This window comes from Lissotriton helveticus, chromosome 3_1, assembly GCF_964261635.1.
Source record: "Lissotriton helveticus chromosome 3_1, aLisHel1.1, whole genome shotgun sequence".
In the NCBI taxonomy this organism is placed as follows: Eukaryota; Metazoa; Chordata; class Amphibia; order Caudata; family Salamandridae; genus Lissotriton; species Lissotriton helveticus.
The window spans coordinates 1000535258-1000559922 of NC_136061.1; the positions used below are offsets into that span (position 1 = coordinate 1000535258).

Genomic DNA, 24665 nt, shown 5'->3' on the forward strand with positions numbered 1-24665 from the left:
TATGGCACTCTACCCCTCCACTCTTACACCGATAAATGGAAAACGGGCCTAGTTCGTCCTTGCCCAGGTTGTGATGATCCAAATGAATCCCTAATGCATGTGACTTTGTTCTGTCCTGCTTATTCTGTTAGCAGAAAGAAATGGATTATACAGCTTTGTGTGAACCTAGGAGTCAGGAACCATATAGAGTTTTTTAGAATTTTAAAAACTGATACTAATGCATTAATAGTTACTGCTATTGCTAAATTTCTGTTTTCAATGTGGTTAATTAGACGGAGAATGATTCGGTAGTAGTAAGGCACTCCAATGTAGGTAGATTGCCTGTTCAGCAAAATTTAGATTTCTACCGTGTTTTTAAACTTTTTAATTTGTGTATTGTATTGTCCTAGCATTTTAATTGTTAATCTACAAACATGCTAACGGATTTACTGTATATATATAAAATGTGATGTAACTGTGTATTAGTCTATTGCTATAAATGTTTTTTTTTTCTTGATGTACTTTTATGGTTCATAAAAAACCGAAATAAAGTTAAAATGATGATAAAAGAAATGGGCTGGTATAAGGCACTGTTCATGGGGACTTTGTTGGGGTTAGGTATGACAGAAATAGTAGCGCCCGGAGCTTCTTTATACTGTGCCAGCAGGTGGGGGAAAGATAAAAGCATATTTCTTAAAGAATTCAATGGAAAGGCCATTGAGCCTAGGAGTTTTCCCAGTTGGCATTTAGCCTAGTACTTCCTGCATTTCCTGGACCGTTGGTGGAGGTTTAGAGCTGTATGGCTTTCCCTGGCTAGTTGGGTGTCGTAAAGTTAGGAACCACTCATGTTTCCTATTTTTGTTGGCAAGCTGGTATAAGCGCTTTCTGCATTTGTCCCTGGCATGGTACAGCCTGTACTGAGCATCAGCCCAAATAAACCAGATCCGAAATCCCACTTTTCAATCTTCTCACACGCAAGAAAGACCTACCTCTGTGAGGTCCCTTAGTGTTAAAACATGTCTCAACCATATTTAAATAGATGAAGCCTGTTCACTGGTGCTGGAACAATTTTCAGAGTAGGGGTGCTAACATTATTGTTAAAACATTAAAGTTATAGGAATCCAAGCGCCACACACAAAACAATTGTAGCAAATGTGACATGCCTATTCAGTAGGAGAGTGTGTGTTGTATGTAGCAGTTCGTGCATATTGGGGCACTCGTGAGGTAGCACACTGTCATTTACAGAGAGCGCATTCTCGGTTAAAATGGTCACTAAATTAGCATAGACATGGAGTTCTACTGTTAAAACAATATTGTGCACAAATGAAAATGCATGGAAATCGTGTTTCAGCAAATTTGCATCACCAATGAAAGTGTGATTTGTTTTGATCCTATTAAAGTATGCTTCATAGGTGCTTTCCTAATTGCCGATATGTTTAAATGTGTGTGTAGTTCATTTACAGGTGTTTAAATGTGCTGTGTGTTAGAAAAAAATAGCATCCTAAACCTTTGCCTTACACACATCCTGTAGCCCAGCAACATTGTCTTCTAGGTCCCTTTTACAAATTCCTCTGACTTTGCAGTCAAAGAAATAAAAGTATATGCCAGTTTCCGAATTAGCAGCAATGTGTCAGAACACATAGCCGGACATTCGACCTTTGTCGTGGAACGAGTGACAAGATAAACATAAAATGTAAAGGCATGTTTATTGCTCATTCACCTTCTGAACTCTAGCATGGTTATTTTTGGGGGTTCTGCAGCAGCCCTCTACCCCGAACTGACAATTCCAGCACCTATGAATCTGCTGACAGAGGCTACCCCAAATGTCGTTATTCTGGCGAATGTATTGCCAATGAAGGCTGGTGTTTCTAAAAGTACCCAGCAGTTGAAAATAGGGCTGTTCACGGGTGTAAAGGGCGGATTGGCGGGGCTACTTTTTATTTCACCACATAAATAAGGTGAGAAGTTTTGAATGAATTGGGTGGGGGTGAAAAGACCTGCGAGGGGGGCTGTGTGGTGATCAATTTTGATTTGCCAGAGGTAGTTGGCAGCCTGCTTCCACAGCTCTCGTGTGCCCACAATGCTCCCTCACCATGAACGGTGTGGCCACTTGCAAATTTCTACCTTCAAGGATTGTCCCAAGTATTTGGTTTTCCCGCAGAGTCCCACCTCCGAGCCGTCTTCTGGGGTTGGAGCACATGTTAATATTCTTACATCAAACAGTTCTGAGCCGCTTAGTTCTTAGGGTATCTCTGACTGACTGAATACAAATGTCTCTGCATGTAATGCCTTAGCACTTGGTGAAGGAGGTGTTACAATAGAATCCAGGGTGGTTTCTACCACACTGGGATTTTTAAAGTTGGAACATCGGTGTATTGGGTAGAAGGGAAAATGATAGTTCATGACTTAATTGCATTCAAAGTTTTAACATTGTTTGTTTTCAGTTAACATGGGCCGTTCATGAAACTTTCTTTGTAGAAGGTTACAGGTCATTTTTTGCTATTCATTTCTGTTACGTCAGGTAGAGCTACAATGTGGCTTAATTACATTTGTCTCGCTTAAAATGAATTTTAAATTAACCACGCTTGCTACTGGTTCGCACTTTTTATTAGCAGTGTTAATGTGTTTTTCTCCAAGTCGGTCTGACTATTGTTACTCAATTCTTACAACTCTACCTATCCGCAGAGGACCTCTGCACATTTGTTAGCATTGTGGACCTTCTTGAAGCAATCCGTCAAGCTCATTTACTCCTTTGGTTCTCCTGGGTGATTTTAATTTACATTCATCATCCATGTGAGGAGAGGGGATGTATATATGGATCATGGTGTGACAGAATTTGATGGTTCTTTTCACATGAGGAATTGCTTAATACAATTTACAACGAAATTGCGGGATCTTCTTTAGACGAGATTGATTTTGGTTGCCCCAATCCGAAGTCCTACTTTTATTGGGAGAGTGTCATCGATTGTCACTGATTATATATTTATTTTCACCACATTTGTCCCTTTATTAAAGCACTTTAAGCGTATTTGGAGTGGATCCAGCTATCATTATTCCTTAAGTCTCTCACAGCGCTGGGCCACGCCTGAAGGAAAGACAATTGGCACTAAGACTTTTGTGGAGCATAGCGCTCATTGATCAAGGTAGTAGGTTAAAGTAGTCTAAAGTAATACCAGAGACCTTCCATAACAATCTGATATGTGCTCAGGACTTCAAGGTACGTCTTTCTGAGTCTTCAGCTCACACTGCAATATTAGCAGCATTTAAAATGATCTGGACCATGGTTGTACTTTTTTTTATTTTTAAAGATTTTATTGAGTTTCATTAACAAAAATCATTCAGCATGTCTGGTAAATTCAAAGCATATAATTGTACAATTGCCATCACAGTTTATCAGCACTGCTGTAACAATACAGTCCCATCACGATATTCTCACCCAACCCTACCAGTCGTGTCTCCAAATTTCGGCACCAGTTGATAATGCATTCTAGGTGAGGTTTAATGTGCCTCATTCATCCCGATATCCAACAAGGATTATTACATATAGCTGGGAGTTAGCCCATGTGAAAGGATCATGTCTCAACACGGAGGGGATGTGTAGGATCTGAAACAAGAGTACCTGCTACTGGGGGTAAGCAGTTGAGGTCCCTAGAGGTGAGGTATTTGGGTGCTTCATGCTGTCCACTATCATTTCCCAGGCTCTGACCAATTCCATGGAACACCCAGCCACCTCTGGCCATTTTACCAGCACCGCTCCCTCATAGATAGCCCACTTCTCGAGTTCCTTCTGCCACACCTCCCCCACTCTGACCTTTCCAATTTCGGGTAATAATTCATTTGCTAGCAGGAATGCCAGGTCTTGGAATCTGCTTGTGGCTTTTTTGTTTAGCTGTATTAGCTGTATGCGGGAACCAGCTAAGAAGGCACTGCTGTGGGTTACATGGGACATCTCTCTCAATAATAGCAGTGTCTGTAGTAGTTATGTCCACTAAGTAGGGAGTGAGTGTCGTGCAAGCCCTGAACATATGTATAAAGTCATTCCCTCCTCCCAGCATCTTGGGCAGCTGGCATTGGAGGTACAAAAGTATCAGTCAATATGTCCCGGTGTCAGATATGCCCTGTGGGGTGCATAAACGTTTATTTGACACTGTGGGCACCTGTTCCAGGATTTCTGCATAGTGTCTAGGTATACACCTGTTACAACGCATTTTTTACTCCGCACTACCATTACAACGCGACCATTACTCCGCATACCATTACAACGCATTGCGCTGGGGGGCGCTCTAGGATAGGTAATAAGTATAATTTACTATCCAACACCTTCCCTAGGGTCCACGGGGACTGGAGTTAGAATAGTAAATTATACTTACCACTATCCAGCGCCCCAAGGCGCTATGCGTTGTAACGGTATGCGGAGTAAAAGTCGCGTTGTAATGGTCTGCGGAGTAAAAGTATGCGTTGTAACGTCATACATCCAGTGTCTATCCAGTCACTGTTTCTCACTTATCCAGAAGAGTGTTCAGAGACAGTAGCATATCTTTCCACATCGACCTAGATGAGCAAGTGACAGCTTTCAAGGTGCCAGTCGATGTGACAATGTATTGGCAGGTATTATGTTGCATTGGTTCTGAAAGTCGTGTCCCCTAGTGCTTACCCACTGCCTTGGTCAATGCCCTATGCAACAAAAAGTGCCCTCTGGTAAGATCATATGCTTTCGGAACTCTTCAAAGGCAAAGAGTGCCTCATTTTTTCCGAACAGGTCGACCAGCATGATTGCACCTGCCTCCACCCATTCCGCCAAACACTGCTAACTTGCATCATGAGGCAGTAGGAACAAATATGTCATGGGTATATTTGACGCATATGGAGTTTTCGTCTTAGTCTTTTGTAAGCAACCAGTCCAATATCTGTACAGTACCCTAAACTCATTTGAGTGCCCTGTATTGGAGCGCCCAAGTGTTATAAGTGCATTGAGGTAATTCAGTACATTGGTTCTTGTGACACGCCCAGGCCTTCGGTTACCCACCACCCACTGTCAGCCACTGGAGCTGCACTGCCAGATGGTAAGTCTCGAAGTCTGGTGCTGCTTGACTTCCGTCAGTTAATGGCCTCTGTAAGGTGTTTAAAGCCACTCGTCTGCAGTCCGTTCCACTTAGGAAGGCTATAGTGATGAAGCCTATGTCCTGAAACATGGTTTGGGACATCCATATTGGTAATACCACGAAGAAATAGAGAAGTCACGGAAGGGCTATCATTTTTAATAGTGCAATCTTGCCCACTAGTGATAGGGGAAAGGTGATGGTGCTCTGTTGAGGATTGCTAATCGCCTTTCCTGTGCTGCTGTGGAAAAGTCAGCCCATAACGCACCTGATGCCCAGGCTGCTGGCGCAGGACGCCTCTTAGTTCCCATCTTGAACAATTACCAAATAAAGAGACGGGCGCTGGAAACAGGAAAACAAGAACAGAGTTTTATTTCTCATGAGGAGAGCCTGTCATTTCGGACACTCGCGTAGTGTCTTCAGGAGGTGCTCTCTTTACCCCTTCCCTAGTTTCTCTGAGGCTTTGTCTTTTATACACGTGTTTATGATGCACAAACATTCCTTATTGCAATAAAGACGCTTTGAAGTAGGAAAAAGTATGCTTGGAATCACAGCTTCAGGCCTATTCCCCTACCAGTCGCTCAGATGTCATCCTCCCCCCCTGAATGTAACAAGAGATTGTGATCTCTCAGCCGGACATTCCTACAGGACACGAGGGCAGGAGGGGATGATCAGGTCAAAGGTTGGGCAGGCTATAAGATCGGGCACTTCGGTTGGTGTATCACGGTTTTGTTATGCTGGGCAGGAAAAGGGGGGGGTGTACATCCACGAGGCTTGGTCTTAGGACTTGGGACCGGGTCGAAAAGCCAAGTGCAGCTGGGGGGGCTCGTCAGCTGAGGGGAAGGGTGTTCTTGGGAGGAAATGGGGGGGGTGTGGGTCAAGCAGGAGTGTTACTTCTAGAGCAGGGTCACGCAGAGGGAGAGGGTTTTTATGGCCAATGCATGAGCAGTGCGCGCGGGGACGGGTGCCGGGGGTTTAACAAACGGGCAGAGAGGCCATGGTGCCTAAAATGGCTGTCGTGTACGTGTGTGCATGGGTCTATGCTGGCGGGATAACACAGTCAGTGTTTCGCGATATCCGTTCTACTTACAACAGGGGGTACAGTGAACACAAATGAACGCCGCTTATGTACATATACATTGTCATTTTCAACAGTCGCCGCTTTTTTTACATAAGTAAGTTCATTTCGGTGTTTACCTCAACTGACGGAGTGTACATATAGCCATGTGTGGCCAATGAAATAGCGTTTGTCAATACTAGCAGATTGCGTGTAACCATATACAGTCGATACGATTGGCGGAATGCGGTACATATGAATTTACATTTGTTGGGTATTCATACAAGTCTAGGGATTGGCATAATACTTAGTCGGGGTCAATCAAGAAAAAGGTTCCGACACATTATAGAATCACGTTCTGACTTTTTCTCCGGTGACATCAACATACAGTAAAAAGTGCTCTGATACCTTCGGGTCTTGTCAGTGCTATAAGAGACTTTTGAAAAACTAAATACATGAGTGACCGATGAAACATTTTTGAAAGCAATACAAAAATGGTTCAGGGAGGAATTCAGTTCGATACAAGCAATTAGTCAAGGGGTGGGTAGAAAGTTCAGGAAGGGGGGGTCTTCGTCACAGTGTCTTTTTAACAGCGAGCCATCACTGGTAGGCTCTGGTAGTCCGTCTTTTTTCGTTGGCGCTGTTGAGTACCGGCGGTGGAGCTATAGGTCCAGCTCAGATTCATCTTTACGCGTTGCAGGGTGCGATCAGTCCTCTGCTGTTAGATCACAGTCCTGTTTCCTAACTGATCTTCTTAGGGGTGCCTCATGCTGGGCACCTGCGTGTCTTTCTTCTTCCGTGGCAAAACCTTATTCTATCTAAATGCTGCTCTTCTTTTCTGAGTCAAAAGTTATGCGAAAAGGGTGATGTTGTTGAATAATCGAGGGAAGAGAGGGCGGAGTGGGATCAGATCTTTGAACACACCAAGGGACCAAAGGAGCAAAGGATGACGAGCAGGCAGGCCCATCAGTCGGGCTCAAAAGGGACGGGGACTTCAGGCACGAGTGGGTCAGCAAATCAAGGGCTTCAAGGCAGCCCTTCATTCCTTCATCTGCCGAGCTTGAGAGTGGTGCCTCGTCCCGCGTCTCGTTGCTCTGCGACTCCACCTTTGGATGAGGTCACACGTGCTTCATGATCTGTGGCCAGGCTGTGCGTCACGTCCAGCTCCTCTCCTACGGTGATTGTATCTTTGAATGGGTACAAAACAAGTTTTAGAAAAACTGGCAGGAGAAGACATTTATACATCTCAATTCCGTCCCCAATCCTAAGTAGGTGGGGGATAGGTTCATCGGTCATAGTCAGAAGTCATCACTTATGGAGTATGTAGGAGGGCATTTCCACTGTATTCGTAAGCCTATTTGGCGTTCATTCGTGGCGTACGTGGAGAGAAATCGGACTCCCATCGACAGTGTATTCTATAAAACTCGAAATCGAGTCCTTAGGTAGAGACTCGCCCTTTTTTCTAACCCAAGTACTGACAATCTTACATTTCCCTTCGGGGTCGGCTAACTCTTGCAAGCAGGGGGGTTATCATCATGAGAGGGGGGCAGAGGTTAAACATGCTTTTCTTGGGGAGCGACGGCTAATCAAGGTCATCAATTACGCTTCAGGGATAGCTGATATGGAGCCGGGGTCAATCGGGAGAAGCGAGGACGCTTTGGACAGGGAGCTGAGGTCAATCGGGAGAAGCGAGGACGCTTTGGACATCCGCACTTAAGTGCAGAGGGGTGAGGCAATCTGGGCATTGGGGATTGCATTTCTAAGGAACTGAAAAACAGAAGACCATTGACGTTATAGTCCCCCTATAAAAAGGCCAGATTAGGGGACATCAGTCGTCTTACCTGTCCTTTCTTTCATTACCAACTCGGGTTCTATCGTTTTGCAGAAAGGAGAGGTAGTAATATGGCAAGTTACAATCGTTTTAGTTCCTGTCAATTTTGCCGAACACCTTTGTGTTCGAAGAGACCCAATTAGGTTTGTGCCGGTGGGGCACAACGTTACCTCACAAGGGAGGAGGGAACAGGGGGACCCTCAGAGGGAGAGAGAGTCCGCACTCTAAACGAACCATTCGGTACACGTATGACATGGAGAGAGAGAGAGAGAGAGAGAGAGAGAGAGAGAGAGAGAGAGAGAGAGAGAAACGTGTACAATAATGGGCCATTCAGTGCGCACACAACACAGAACAGCAGGGGTCAAGTAATACGGAAACACAGGCAGAGGGACGACGTAGATCCATACATTACGTACACACAAACTCAGGCGGGGGAGACAGTACATGTATTATTTACAAAAATCCAAGACAAAACATAGAACAGTTATTGGTATTATATACAAAAATTCAAAACAAAACATAGAACAGTTATTGGCCAAAATGATCTCTTCCTGTATGCTGCGCATCCTTAGCATCCTAAGCTCTTTTTACCTTTTTCTTCTCTTTTATCGTCGGCTGCCTTCACTAGTGGCTTTGGTTGTACACACTTACGCCTTTGGCAATTGGTCAAGAACTAACCTGGTCGGGCTAATGTGTTTCCAGGCTGAGGCAACAGTGGGTGTCAGTTGTGAGAACAATGGGGCAGCTTTGAGTTTCATGTCTATGAGGGTGCAAAAGGAGGTAGTAGATTTTAAACACTGGCAGCATTCCTAGTCCTCCAAGCGGAGGGTACTTGGGTAAACCTCATCTCGGAATATTCCCTAAACTTTCCCTATTTAGTTAAACGTAGGAATTTATTCATTAGTGCACGTCATTCCTGGTTGTATTATTCGGGGTGCCAAGCGAAGTCATATTTTGTAGCTTTCGCTTCAGGCTGTCCTCCCAAGCGCTAAGTTCAGGGAGAGAAATAGTCATTGTTCGCTCGCCGTGTGTAGGTACCATAATCGAATCCCTTTTTCCCATCTCTTCGTCCGCTAGATCACCATTTTCTTTTTTTCGTACTTTAATCGACGCTCCGATGTGACCTGCAGAAAGAGGGAAAAAGAAGGGGGGCGGGGGCAGCATTTAAAAACACATTAGCGCGCATAAACCCGAAAAGGCTTTTACTTACTACATACTCGGTCTATCTCCACGGGACGCAGTCCCTGCCAACTTGGCGTTTAAGCCCAGGTGGACCATTTAGTGTGGGAGAGATGATTATCGGAAGCCTGTGGATAGCATAGGTCGCCCAAGTGTGGTATTACGGATCGTGTGCAGGGGGGTCAGGTGGCACTCCTTCGGGACGACTTAGGGGCATTTTAAAACAACTTTCCTGATACAGGTAGCATATAAAATATAGGCTAAATACCAGGATCCTTAGTGGTTGCTTTAGGCTGTAAAAAAATGAAAAACACATACAACAAAAACCTGGACCATTCATATTTGCAATATTTCTGCGTACTATACTTTTTAACCCTTAACTAATCGAGCTGAGCCATTTCACCTGTATTTTAGTTATATCGGAAATAGTGGTCATTTATTCGAAACTTACCAATCTACGCGTGACAACTACGTTTGCTTTTTCCAAAAATCTTTAATAAGAATGTCGGTGCACAAATACGGGCCTACAACCCCGTGGGCCGGCCACGGAGCAGGCTGGAACTGTACATGTGGGGATACTTATTAGTGGAAAACCTAATGGAGTCGGTGATCGTTTATTTCATAAAAAGTGCGACAAGTGCAATAAAATCATATCGAAACTTCAGTGTGAGCGAGTATCATAAGTGTTGAAATTCAAACTTTCAATAATCATGATGCGCCAAAACTTAACAACAATTCATTGTCCGAATGTTCAATCAGTACCCATCTCATGTCAATTCATTGTCCGAACACATAATCAGTACCCATCCCATATCAATTCATTGTGTTTAAAAACTGCATACATATTTCATGACACCAAGGCTGAGCAATCGGGGTACAACAAGGAGTTGAAAGTTTCATTTGTACCAGCGCCATTTTGGGGGCAGCCAGGCAGATCCAGGCATAGTCAAAATCTCCACCAACTCGTGGTTGGCCCAGAGCCTCCTTCGGCAGTCCAAAAGTTCTGTTAAAGGGCAACAGAAAGGATCGGCAGTATGAACCATCAGTCAAAGGGGGAGGGAGGCAACAATTTTTTCTACCGGGTCATACTGGGTTTTCACCGGAACTGATCCGAACTGTAGTCTGTAGGATTTTAGTCATTCAAACTGAGGCTGGCGCCAGCATGGGAGCGCCGACGTCTCGCGGCTACATTTTCATTCTTCCGCGGGCAATCATGGCAGTCATTCCCCATCGGGGGTGTCTGCGGGGGTCGGGGGCCCCCGTGGCTCTTATAGAATCTTCAAAGTCGAGGAGAACACTTCTGATTGTGGGACTCATTTCTTAATCAACAAGCAACCGGGCCATCCCTTCACACCGGGCCCGCTCCTGCAGGGTCGACCGCCATTTTACGAGTGGACGAATCCTTGTCGGGTGAGTGGAGCGTTGGGGGTGCCACTGGGGGCCTCCACCTGGGGAGGTGACAGAGGCTCGTTCGCGCCGCCTCTCCCTCCCAGCGCACCCCATGCCGTTTTTCTCGGCGTTAACATTCATGATGGCCGGACCAGACGATGAGAGGGGGGGGGTCGGAGGCATAGGCAAGACATCCCCCCCCCGGTGGCCTGCAAGGCGCCGCTTCAGGGCCGAACGGGGAGCTCATACCAAGCCGTGGCTGGACCAGGAGATGCGAGGGGGGGGGGGGTCGGTGGCATGAGCAAGACATCCCCCCCCCATGTTGTCGCAGCCATTATTGGAGAAAGAAGAGGGGACGCCCGGATCCCGTCGGCCTCGGCTCCTCTTCTGGCCCACCTTACGCGACGACCTCCCCGACCGACGGCTGGCAGCAGGACCCGCCCTACACGTGCCGAAGATCTCGTCTTCCGGATGGGCGTAGCCGCGGACCTGTTGCACTTCGGGAGTTTCCAGAATGGGGGTAGGTATCTGCTGACTTGTATCTATCTCATGTTACCGTTATTGGGGTGTGGCAGGCGGGACAGACATGTTGGGAGCAGTGAGAGGTGGCGAAGCCTAGTTGCCTCGTGGCCGTCGCGATGTCAAGCTTGGCTTCTCTCACCATTTTCATGTTTCTTATTACGGGCTTATTTCTAACGTTTCTTATTTCTAGCGAAATCATGTGTTTTATCGTGAGCTTATTTCTAACGTTTTCCTATTTGTGGCGAAATCAAAAAACTCATCAGTGGCCTACTGATTTTGCTTTCTTATTTCTTTCTCTCTTTCTTTTTTTTTTTCCTTTTTTTTTTCTTCTCTTTCTAGCGTGTTTCATGCTAAAGTTTCTGTTAACAGGATACGGTGATTACTTCGTTATTGTTGCATATGTCCTTTTTATTAGGGGTGCCCTCCGGTCAAGCCAGATGACCTACCTCTAATAAATGGTCCGGGTGGAACTAATTTACCAATCAGTGGGGAGTAGATAGGCACGAGAGATTTACAACGGAGGACAAAGGTCCACATTACCTACCCTTCACTACTTGCAAAGATTAGACAGAATATTTCTTTTCTACGTTATTTGCAAACAGGGAATGCCTCAAAAGAACTATTCCTTGAACAATAAATGTCCAGACAATCAATCAATCAGTGGGGAGAAAAACAGGTATGACGGATTACAATAGGGGACAAAAATCTGCATTACCTATCCTTCACTATCTGCAAAGGGGGGCAGAATATTTCTATTGTTCCCTGTTTGTAGACAGGGAATATCTCAAAGAGCAATAATCGATAAAAATCGATAACAAACAATCAGTGGGGAGAAAAAATAGGCATGACGGATTACAAAGGGGGACAAACGTCTGCATTACCTATCCTTAACTATTTGCAAAGAGAGAGGAACGTTCCTATTCATCGCTGTTTGCAAATAGAAAATGTCTCAAAGAGAACCAATACTTCAAGTACAATCAATCAATCAATCAGATGGATAAAGCCATCCTACCAATCGGACGTAAAGACGTCCTACTTAACCTTACCCGGACCGGACCGTGTGGGCAATTCTTCGCCTTCCCTTTTCCAGCGCCCAATCGTTCTCTTTCTCCATGTTTTTACCGCAGCATTCCTGTGGGATTCCAGTCAGGACAGTAGGTCACTTGAGAGAGGTCCGTTCGGAATCGGTGAAGTTCATTCAATCGGCAGCCGGACAAGGGCCCTCTCAAGGCAGGTATACTCCAATCGTTTAGATGTTCACCCCATCGTCTGGACCTCTCTTACCGGACCTTATGTCGCTGATGGACCCCGCGTTGGGAGGCCAATTGTGGAAAAGTCAGCCCATAACGCACCTGATGCCCAGGCTGCTGGCGCAGGACGCCTCTTAGTTCCCATCTTGAACAATTACCAAATAAAGAGACGGGCGCTGGAAACAGGAAAACAAGAACAGAGTTTTATTTCTCATGAGGAGAGCCTGTCATTTCGGACACTCGCGTAGTGTCTTCAGGAGGTGCTCTCTTTACCCCTTCCCTAGTTTCTCTGAGGCTTCGTCTTTTATACACGTGTTTATGATGCACAAACATTCCTTATTGCAATAAAGACGCTTTGAAGTAGGAAAAAGTATGCTTGGAATCACAGCTTCAGGCCTATTCCCCTACCAGTCGCTCAGATGTCATCCTCCCCCCTGAATGTAACAAGAGATTGTGATCTCTCAGCCGGACATTCCTACAGGACACGAGGGCAGGAGGGGATGATCAGATCAAAGGTTGGGCAGGCTATAAGATCGGGCACTCTAGTTGGTGTATCACGGTTTTGTTATGCTGGGCAGGAAAAGGGGGGGGGGTGTACATCCACGAGGCTTGGTCTTAGGACTTGGGACCGGGTCGAAAAGCCAAGTGCAGCTGGGGGGGCTCGTCAGCTGAGGGGGAAGGGTGTTCTTGGGAGGAAATGGGGGGGTGTGGGTCAAGCAGGAGTGTTACTTCTAGAGCAGGGTCACGCAGAGGGAGAGGGTTTTTATGGCCGATGCATGAGCAGTGCGCGCGGGGAGGGGTGCCGGGGGTTTAACAAACGGGCAGAGAGGCCATGGTGCCTAAAATGGCTGTCGTGTACGTGTGTGCATGGGTCTATGCTGGCGGGATAACAGTCAGTGTTTCGCGATATCCGTTCTACTTACAACAGGGGGTACAGTGAACACAAATGAACGCCGCTTATGTACATCTAGATTGTCATTTTCAACACTGCCTTCCAACAAGTCTGCACGATCATGGCAATGATCCATTATGGTTGGGAACAATTGTAATTTTCGCCAATTAACCCAGAGTGCTGCACAAACCGAGCTAGGAGTTTACGGGCACCTGCAAGCGCCGTTGATGCATTGTGCAAGAATATAAGGAGATCGTCAGCAGGTAAAGTGATTAAATGTGTCCGCCTTCCACTGTAAATGCCCCAATAGGCGCCTCTCATCCTAGAGTGGGAGGTGAGTTGTTCCATCTTGCACTCTAGCCGTAGGATTCGTATAAACAAGCCTAGTACAGGCTATGTAGCCATCACACAGCTGAAAGCAACTCATGACTGCATAGAGATAGTTCCACTCTAGGCTGTCTAAGGCTTTCTCTATATCTACCGCAAATATCGCCATCTGTGAGTGATCATATGTGTCATCATCTAGTAATGGAGGGCAGCTGTTGTATATTAGTTGCGGTGCTCCGGCCTGGAATGAAACCCGCCTAGTCTGCATGTATTAGCGTGGACATGTTGGGAAGAAGCCTAGTAGCTAGTATCCTGCTGTGTATCTTAAAATCCACGTTTAGCATTGAAAAGGGCCTATAGGCTCCCTTTTCATGCCCAGGTTTCTCAGGATTCAACAGGGGGACTAACAGGCCTTTATGAGTGGAATGTGGTAGCAGGCCTGCGTTCTTGGCTGTGTTAAAAAGGCTCACCAGTTTGGAAGCTAGATCGCCCACATAATGGCATACAACTCCACTGGAAGGCCATCAGAGCCTGATGTTTTCCCCCTGGCCATAGCTGTTATCACAGTTCAGAAGTCCAGCAGCGTGATCTCACCTCCCAAGTCCCCTGCCTCTTCAAGGGGCAGTGTTGGAAAGGTTAGGGCAAGTTAATGAACTGCGATAGAGTGCGGTATAGAAATTCTGAAACTCTTTATTAATGCCCACTTGCTTATAGTGTTTGTGGCCGGTTTCAGATTCGATTTCTAGAATCACAGAGGCCCTATTTAGCAGAGTTCACAAACGAGACCAGTAGCATGCCGGTGTGGTCTTGCTCTGTGTGAGCTCTGGTCATGTAGATCTTGTAATCGAAGCACCGAAGGTGCTCAACTTGGACTGCCACTGTTTCCCTGGCTTCCAATAGCTCCGCCTGCACTCCTGGGTTGCCTGGTCTTCTCAGCTCAACCCTATGCAAAACTTCTGTAGAGTCCAAGATTTCTTTGAGTTAGTGTGCGTCTTTCCCCCATTGCTTCGGCTATGCACCTGCCCCTAAGCACCACTTTTCAGGCATCCCACTCTATTAGAGTAGAAGAGGTAGAACCTTTGTTATCAGTGAAGTATTGTCTGAAATGGTTCCCTATGCTCTTCCGATACACTGGATCTTCGAGAGATTTCGGGTTCAGCTTCCACAATGGAGTGCAAGGCCACATTTTTTCCCTTGCCAGCACCAATAGGGTTGGGTTATGATCAGACACTGTACGGGAATGGTGTTCCGCTGTCTTCACAGAGCTTTGAACATCTGGGATGCAGAGAATGTGTCTAAATGCACATGAAGACCATGCAGTGTCGAAAAAAAGAATTGTCTCTATCCCGCAGGTGAAGTGAGCATCAGGAGTCAACCAGTTCCCATTCTATCTGCCAGTCAGTGAATGTTCTTGACAGTTTGGTAATAGGAAAATCACACAGTGAGTTGGTGTGAGCGGTCCAGGTCTGGCTTAGCAATATGTTATGTTATTTAATTGTGAACCGCGCACAGATACTCCGAGGAGTGTCCCGGCGCGAGCCTAAAGAGAGAAAGAATAGAAACAAAAAAGTGAAGTTCAATTAGTCAAAAAGGTAGGTCTTCAGTTTTTTTTTAATACGCCAAAATCTTTTATACTGCGGAGAGCCAGCAGAAGTGAGTTCCAGATCATAGCCGCTCTAATGGCTAGTTAGCTGCACCCCATTCTTGTGAGCCGAAAACGAGGAATATGGGTCAAGAACAGATGATGAATGAAGGTGTCTGGCGGAGGTGTAAAACAGGAACCTCTTTCTTAGGTAAGAAGGCCAAGGGCATACAGAGTGCGATGGCCAGAGTCAGTGCTTTAAACTTGACTTAATTGACCACCGGTAGCCAATGTAGTTGCCGCAGACACTGCCGAACACTGCTTCTCATTGGGATATTAAAAACAAGTCTAGCAGCAGCATTCTGGACAGTCTGTAGATTCTAAAGAAGATAGCCCGGTAAGTCGTTATACAGAGCGTTCGCATAGTCGAGTCGCAAGAGTATCAAGGCCCGGGCCACTATTTCCTTAGCTGCTCTAGGGAGAAATTTCTTGAGGGTTTTAAGTAACTCGAAGCAGGTCCCCACCAACTTCTTAATCTGGATAGAGATGGATAGTTTTTCCTCAAACCAGACTCCCAGATTTTTTGCAGTTGGCACGGAGGAGGCAGGCTCAGGTAACTCCGCCAGCCATAGAGTTTCTCGAAATTGAGAGGGGGGGTAGGGGGGAATCTTCAGTGACTTAGGAAGATCAATAGGGAAAAAATCCACCAGAGAAGGTGACTCAGCATGCAACGTGTCGGGGGGGGGGGCCTAACAAAGGAAGTTCACCTAGCGTAAAAGACGCCTGGATAGAGTGAACTTTATTAATAAAAAAGTTTGACAGCGCCACATACGAGGCATTGGACGCAGGAAGAAAAGCAGATTCCACTTAAGGGGCAATAAAACGCTGGACAATGGAAAAGGTCTACCTAGGGTTATTCCTAGCTAGATCAATACGATCCGTGTAGTGTAGACTTTTACAGCCAAAGCTATAGAGGAATAATAAAGCTTCTGAACCTTCCTGAGGTTCAGTTTAGCCAATCGACAATCGTCCAGCCGCCATAGTCGTTCTACCTGTTTGCAGTGTTTTTTTCTGCAGTTTTAGCGTGTCCGAGAACCGCGGCTTGGATAAAGAGTCTCTCAACAGCTTGCAGCGAGACGTAGGATGGCACCGGGCCACCGTCCTCTTAATCCAACCGGAGACACTATCCAGGGAAACCTCCACATTAGCAGAAGAAGATGGTCGAGAATCAGCTAGAGCCACACTAAAGGACAACGGATCAATTTTAGCAGTTAAAGTATCCTCCCATAATAACAGAACTCACCAAATGAGGGGCTAATAGACGTGATAATTTGGCAAAAAGGCCCTTTGAACTACATCTGGGTCATGGACGCGAATTGGTGTGCTATCCCTGCATTTAATCATACTGTGACCACGACATATCTGCCCCTTGGTCAATGATATTCCCAGTATGTTGGAATTGAGTCCCAGTATTTATCCAAATTAATGTGCATCAGGCTTAGGCCGAATAGGTGATGTAATATGCCTGAAATCTCCATCTGCATTGCAGTGCTGCAACTTCTTTAGCTGTTAGATGCTTCTACTGGAGGATCTTTAATAAACAAGAAACTACTCCACTCCCACACACTCAGGACAAGAAAGGCAAACACCCCCCATCCAAACTGTCACTCAAAACTCAAACCTACGCGGGTGCATGGACTACACTACAATCAAAGGGGGGGAGGAGTCGTGAAATCACAAGGGTACTCTCCACTACTCCCCTCATCCTAAGGAACAGTATTATCCTCTGACGTAGACCCAAGGGGCTGTTAAACCAGCATCAAAAGGGTTGCTCCCTGATTTCCACCCACCACTGGCCAACGGTAGTGAAAACAAGAAAATGGAGGAAGGAGGAAGAGAAGTAAGGGTAAGCCTATAAATGGACACATCACCATGTCTACACTATAGTTCGTCAGCAGTGCAGGTTTCACCATAAACATTATAGTTTCAGAGTCAGTGAGTGAGGTATATTATCCGTCTGAATCCGAGGATGGTCAGACCCATCCACCACAGTTGAAGCCAGGTTTGCCCCTCCGCCACTCATCGATGCCGCCACCTCAAGAGCTCCCGTCTGTTCTCAGTGTCTCGTCTCCTGAGGGGGCACCCCCATGAGGGTACTTGTTCTTGGAGGAAATAGGACTCGGACCAGCCTGTGGGTGCTTGTCAATCCATTCACATACTTCTTGCATGTTCAGAAGAACTGTACTCCGTTCGGTGTCGCGATTCCGAGTCTGGCGGGCAACAACGTGTCATATGCCACTCCCATTTGCTAGACGTGCCTCTTGGCTTCCAGAAATGTTGTCCGCTGTTTCTGTACTTCTATGGTGAAGTACAGAAAGATAATCATTTTGCTGTTTTCCAATTTAAGCTCACCTTACAGCCTGGCTTGAGCCAGGATATGATCCCGGTCTTTGTAATGTAGGAGCCTGGCAAAACAAATGTCGTGGAGCTGCCCCAGGGGTGACTTTTCAGACACTTCTCCAGGAATGACAGCATGTTGTTCCCCTCAATTCATTTGGGCAGTCTCAGAACACGAATATTGCTCCTCCTGGGTCTGTTTTCGGCATCCTTCGCTTGGAGTTCTAATACTTAGACCATGCCTTCCATAGTGGTAAGTCTCACACGGAGTTCCGCAAGGTCTGCAGGGATCTCCATGATTGTTCATTCAGCTGTTGTGACTCGCTCAACTAGCTGTCTGTGATCATCTTTAAGGATACCCAAATTGGCACCCAGAATGTCGATTTAAGTCTCGAGGACTTCTCTGGAGGCTGTATGTCCTAGAGGGCGTCCTGTAGGGTGGGACCTTCTGAAAGGCCCTGCGACTGCATGGTCAGTCCGTCACCCTGTGTACCCAAGGCAGTGACACTTAAGGGAGTCCAGCAGCCTGTGTGTCCCATTTCCTAGTGTGCTTGCTCATTGCTCAGTACAACGCCTTCTGTCGATGACCCCCTGAGGGGCCTCCTGATGTTCCACTAGGTAGTGCCATTAAATTGAGGCTGCTCTCTCCACGTGCCGCACCCTCACATAGGATAACACACCTTGCACCAGCCCTCTGCTGATAAGAAAAGAAACCTTGTGCTCAGCCCAGCTGTTGGAGAGTGAAAGGCACAATGACTTCAAGAGATGAGTTACCTGCCTAAAGCAGACTTTGAGAACCATGTGATAATTGCAGCCATCTCAAAATGCAGTATAAACAATAGGGAGGAAGAGGGTCTGGATGAGGAATAGGAATGAGGCCAGATCACAATATTGAAGGGCTGTGTTGACTGACAGAGAAAGATGGGTATCAAAAGGCAAGGCTGACATCTCCACTACTTTTACATTGGGAGCCCTTCTAGGAGGTATGGATTGGTAAGCCTCTTTAGAAGGATTATCTGCATTAGAGAATATTGTCCAAGCCTACCCAGTATGATCAGTGTGTAATTCTGGAGCTGAAGACCTTGTAAAAACATTCATTTGGATCTAAGAAATCAACCTATATCACGTGTGTGTTTCAGTCATGAAAAGAACATTTCAAACAAACCCTCTTATTTTCTCCCACACTTCCCCAAGCAAATCTTTGATCTTTCAAGATGAAATCCACTTGTTCAATAACCTCTCATATAAATTGATAAATTTGTCTTTAGAAACTATGAACAAATGTGTCGGAGAGGAGGGTAAGTAGATATATAATCCGTCTCCTAAAGTATGGCTAGAACCTAAGTGGGTTCACCCACAGAACACCTGCTCCCACACACAAGCCCGCAAAACCCGAAAGAAAAAAAGCAATACAAAGCACCCAAAAAAATAGGGCATTAGTTGCTGTCCTAACCAGTTTGCGCTGAAGATGGAATTGGAAAGGTAAAGCATGCAGAGACATACAAGCATAACGACAGAGTGCACAGCAGCCCTAAACAATACCCACTTTCATCACAAAGACTTTTAAAAATGCCAAGGCATAGTTTCCAGGCCTAAGTTCTCAAGTACCACAGACAATGACACAAAGTAAGAGCAGTAAACTATTTTAGAAGTAACATTATTTGTATCCTTTTATTTTCAGGTTCATATCAGTTATCACAGAAATATTGGCTAACTTCATGTAGAAAACTTTTTTTTTACCAGATCTTCAATGTTGCCATAAATATTCTTTTTCATGCCAGATGCTCTTGTAGCCACCCAACCTCCGAGGGTGCTGAACTCCATAGAATCCGGTTCATGCCCTGTACAGTAACCGCTTTCACCAAGCTGCAAAGACAATGTATTCAAACCTTGTTTAAAGAGATAGAAACAGCTCTTATGTTGCACATTTTTAGTATAGAGGGTGTCAGCAATTACTGTCCAGTTAGTGCTTTTCTTCAATTTGTATGCAGCAATTTTAGTCATAAAATACATCAGTAAATCATAGGTTCAAATGTTTACATCAGGAGATAATGCTGCTTTCTCCAACCTTATTTGTATGCTCTTGCAATGTAGTGTTACCGAATTTTAAAAGAAAATTCAGGGCTGAAGGGAAAATTAAAAAAGTGCTGCATTAGGGAACAGACAAAAAGTAAATACATTGCACAATAGCCAACACAATGGCCCTTATGTGCTACTGTAGCACCCTGGTGAAGTGCTTTAATGATCCACTATCAACTAATTTCTAACGCCATGGGCCAGGGTTAACATTTTGTATACATTTCAAGCTTACTTTGATTAGACAAAAAACCACAACGTGCAATGGGTGTCCTCCAGCAGTGTGTCGGGGTAATTTAATCCCTATTTGTCTATAAGACTATAGGCAAAACAAAATATCTGATGAAAAGCCGATGAAAAGCCTTCAAAAAGCATGTGGCTGTAACGGTTCCATGCGCAATTCAAGTAAAGTGTGCGGCATATCAAAGCTGGGAGGCTGCGAGAAGCATGATCAATAGTCAGTTGCTCAGAGAAGAGGACCAAACCACTAATGACCAAGGAATGTCTGCGAACTTATTTCAGACGTAGTGCTGCCGTGGAGCGTGGAGGAAGACTAGTGCAGGGACAGGGTTGAATCCAGGACTTTAGATGAAGAATGTATACCTGGGCAGTGAGTGAACCAGCAAAGCTGGCAGCAAATCTGAGAGCCCAACGAAGAACTCTGTTGAATACGATAGACAGAACGGCAAGGGAAGACTACTCAAGGCTAGACTTTCCTCACTTCCAACAGGTTGCACATTTTGCTGAACTGCTATATTATAGCCTTATAGCCCGCTGTAGGGGGCCATACCGGCTATTAAAGGCCCGCTTCCGCATTAATGGCCCGAGCCGAAGGCAAGGTACTTTAACAAGGGAGCAGGACTTTAATAGCTGGTGTAGCCCTGCTACGAAGGGCTATAAGGCTATTAGAACATTCTGTCACTAACAAATAAAAACAAAGGCTTCCCGAAGATCCCCTCGAGCTCCGAGAGTCCTTTGTAAAACATTGGAATGTTGCTCTGCGGGGCTTTACTGGCCCGTAGAAGCAGGGAGCACTCCATTGTCTTCAATGGAGCTCCCAACATTCCAATGTTCTAATACAGTTTACTTTGACCACTCTCCCCTAACTGAGAAATATAAATGGAACAATGTTTTATTGACTACCACCACCCAGGGACTAAGGGTAGAGGCCGTTCCACAGAATTATTTCCCTAGCAAAATATAGGATGCAATGAAGCTCGATGCTTTAAATAATTATGGTGTGGTCATCATGGAGAGGGAAGACATGAAGGCAGTTAAGAGCACGGCCTGCATTAATAAAACATTTGTAATTAAACAAGAGAAATAAAGACTCTGAATAAAGGCGAGGGCAAAAGAGAGTGAGCTCTCATTGAAAGTCATGGGTGAAGATTGTAAAGGAAAAGATGCAACTCAGGCAGATCATGGAAGGCCTGGGCAAAATTCTGTATTGGAGATAAAAAATTAAAACACAAAGGGAGAGTTATAGGGTCCGATGATTGTTGAGCAAAAGATTTTATTCAAGTGGACATGTTCTTCACAAATCACAAGGGCTTGGCGATAAATAGCAGAAAGACCAGGGGTGGATCCTCCGATTGAGCAGAGGAGCGTTGCCCCACAAACAAAAGACCCAGGCCAGAGCTGAAAATAAAATTGTAATAAGGGCTATAACCATTTTATTTTTTAGCAACCGACCCATCTCTAACTGACCGCCAGGACGGGGCGGGTCATTGCTGCTGAGTAGAAGCAGGGAGCTTTGTGCACTGGAGTTTAAAATGCCCATGTCTCTTTGGCCGGCCATCTTGCGACGGCCAGCCAGGCATGTGCATTTTAAACCTGTCTAACCCAACTGTCTTAAGACAGCTGGTTTAGAGAAAGCAAAGGCCTCCAGTGCTCTTGTGAGCGTTGATAGAGGCGGCTTCCTTCAATCCTAGCACTGATCTCATGCTGCATGAGCAGCGCCAGAACTGGCTTGGGAATCGGGAACTTGCCTGCCTCAAGGAAATAAGGATCGAGGATGTTGTCGCGCTTGTAAAAAAATAGTACGTGCAAACTTGAGCAGCCTCTGGCAAGAGAGATGATATTGGTCACCTCAAGAAAATGCCAACGGGTAAGACTCCTGGAAGTGATGAACTTCTAGTGTAGGATTTCAAACTCCTAAAGTAACATTAACAGATAAACTCTTGAAGAGGCTTAAGGGAAAAAGAGCTCAAAGGTATATTGCCACAGTCTGTGTTAAAGATGGAGTCAGTGACCCTTCTAAAGTTCAATATAGACCTAAAATATATCTGTCTCTGTAAATGAGGCTTTTCTGAATGGCAGCAACATGGCCATTAACCTCTGGCAAGTCGCGCACATTATCCAGGAAACAGGAATGCGTCAAGAGGCACATGCTGTGGCATCAGTAGAAGCCAAAAAAGCATGCAACACTACACTAGGAATTCATCGTCGGGGAATGCCATACATGATCACTAAATGTGTTAGTCGTTCGTACATTTACTCATTAGTAAGAGTTAATTTCGGTACCATGATATTGAAGAGCTGGGTACTGAAAAAGGCCATCCAACAGGAATTTCCTTTCTCAACAAAAGCGCTTACTTTGTTGGGCGGTAGAGCTGCAGCAGAACACAAGACACAGGATGTTTCCTATGGGTGGATAACTCATGGTGTCCTTGAAAGAGATGGAAGATTCAGTCCTGACACCTGACATTGTTAGAGGAAGTGGGTGATTTTAAGCCTGGCGTCAGGACCGATGATAAATTATGGCAAATCCATTTGCTTGCAATGGCGGCCCTGCCTCACTCAGGTTGCAAACAAACCCTCTCAAACTTAGGCAAGGCGAAAGGGAGGAATTCAGTGGTGAGCTCAGTGCTGGAGGCATGCTTTCAGAACCCCTCCTCAGACATTTTACAAGGACAGGAGAAGACAAAGGATACTCCGCCCATCGGCCAGATGGGAGTGTATAATGACAAGGAGTGGCAGAACCTACATAATCCCCCATGGCCGCTGAATTAGTGGGTGGACCTGAACAGGTCCCCTTAGACTTAGTGCAGCATCGGCTATTCTCCAATGACACGTTTTTTCTTGTTTTCTCCGACTTTCACAAACATTAATGAAGGAAGAAAGAGTGACCATTCATTGCTTATGTGCCTTCACTTTGCAACTCAGTGCATATGTGCGCTAAGGTTTGCATGGCAGGTGTCCAGGTGACAGTGACTCTGCAGGAATAGCTTTTTTTAATTGCTAACATTGACGACGTTTGATCAATGACTTCATTTCAAATTTTATGCAGGTAGTTAATGGGGGTTATTTAGATGGTTTAAAAGGAGAGATTTATAGGAACGCCGTGTACGATTACTTTCAATTTTAAGTGCGTCTAGGTTTTGCATTACAACCACTTTTGTAAATGTTTTTGTGGTTTTTCATTTTTTGTAACAAACGTTATTTTTCTTTTGAGTAAAAACCATAACTTCCCGTTAAGAACGCGTTTGGAATGTGCACGCACCCTCACACAAAAACATACACTTCTCACTTGAATGTAAAGTAATAGCCTGTTTGTAAAAGAGCAAGTTCTGCACATATGGGGAGCAGACTAGGCCTTCAGATCTGCCAACTTCTTCTAAACACTTCCAATAAATAAAGCACTTAATCTCTCATTCCCTTTCCCCTAATGTGATATGCAGCAGGCCTGCAGAAAATTTGAGCAAATTGCCTATACTTAATTCTCTGAAGGAGCGATGTGTTTTAACGTACAGCCATCTGGCAGGGCTTCCTGTATGCAATCGCATCACCTACTTGCCATGCAGAACATGCATTCCTTACATTAAATAGTCACTTGTTTCTCATTTTTCCATATTAGCTCAGTTCTGCCATCTGTGCAGCACCTGAGTGTGAATGAATGCCCTTAAACTGCAACAAACCCGAAGCAGTCCCAGTGAAATCATTTGAAAAACTCCACCATCTCACATCGAATGATACACCAGACAGCACCATCTGCAGGAACCTGCTTTTGCAGCACACGAGACAATTAATCTTTGTTGATCAATTTGTTAAGTCTGGTTAACCAAGTGCTTTCGTTTTTCAAACAAGTCATGCAGCGATGTAAAATATGCCAACGATTGTACACACATACCCACTAATCTGTCTGATGAGCAATGTAATGCTTATCTTGGGTACAGACAATTTATCAACCTGAAGGGGGAGCAGAGGATCTGCAACGAAAAGTGCATTTTCTATAAGGGGTATACACAAACAATGTATGTGGGGCATCATCTATTATGCATAAAAAAACGCATGCCTCTTTATGCGGTACAAAACACACTTTTAATATACAAGGGCTTTTTGAACTGGTTTACTTGCAGCTTCAGTACTCAATGAGACACGAAAAAGGTGCAGAAACCAGGACCCGAAGCACTGCTCACTGTCTTTTTCTTTTCTTTCTTTTTTGGAAAAACAGAAAAGCATTTATGACATGGCAGTATTTTATTCACATTAAAAGTAACTGTATGCCCGACTACTCCACTGTGAAAATAAAACCACAACGATTAGACATAAAAATAAAACATGCCTACTATAGTAAAACACATAATGGGGAAAAGCGAGACACTAGTACACATGGACTCTAACGTAGTGGCTTTGCCATGATGCTTCTCTTTTCAGTAAACCTGGCTTTTCAGAGTCGGTGATTTTACACGATGCTGCTTACGATGGGTTGATTAAAAAAAAAAAGCATCTGCTAATGTGTTTAGATTTGCATTCTGTTTTCGATTTAAATACCACAAACTGGCGAAGGGTTTGATAAGCCCAGCGAGTGCACAACAAACATCAAAATGTTGTATTTGTGGATTACCACGCGGATTCAGAGAGGAATTGAACAAATTACAACTGGAGATTTGTAGTCACTTTTCTTTTATTTTTAGACTTTGCACCACGATCAGTCTTTGCATTCACAGGCTTGTGGGCCTTGCTGCATATGTTCCACAGACAATGTTTCGCCGTGATGATGTACACAAGCGTGAATGCTTGAAGTGGCACTATCTTCAGCTGGGCCAGTCTGAGTGAATTAGTGCCTGGCGTACCGAGGACATA

The 24665-nt window shown here is 45.1% G+C and overlaps 1 protein-coding gene across 1 annotated transcript in view; it reads right to left on the bottom strand.

Annotated features, from left to right (window-relative positions):
• Positions 1-24665, bottom strand: part of AGPS (alkylglycerone phosphate synthase) — a 732223-nt gene that overhangs the window by 379128 nt on the left and 328430 nt on the right. Inside the window, exon 9 of the mRNA XM_078681513.1 lies at positions 19245-19370. Within this exon, the coding sequence (XP_078537639.1) occupies positions 19245-19370 (126 nt within the window). The remainder of the gene's footprint in view (positions 1-19244; positions 19371-24665) is intronic.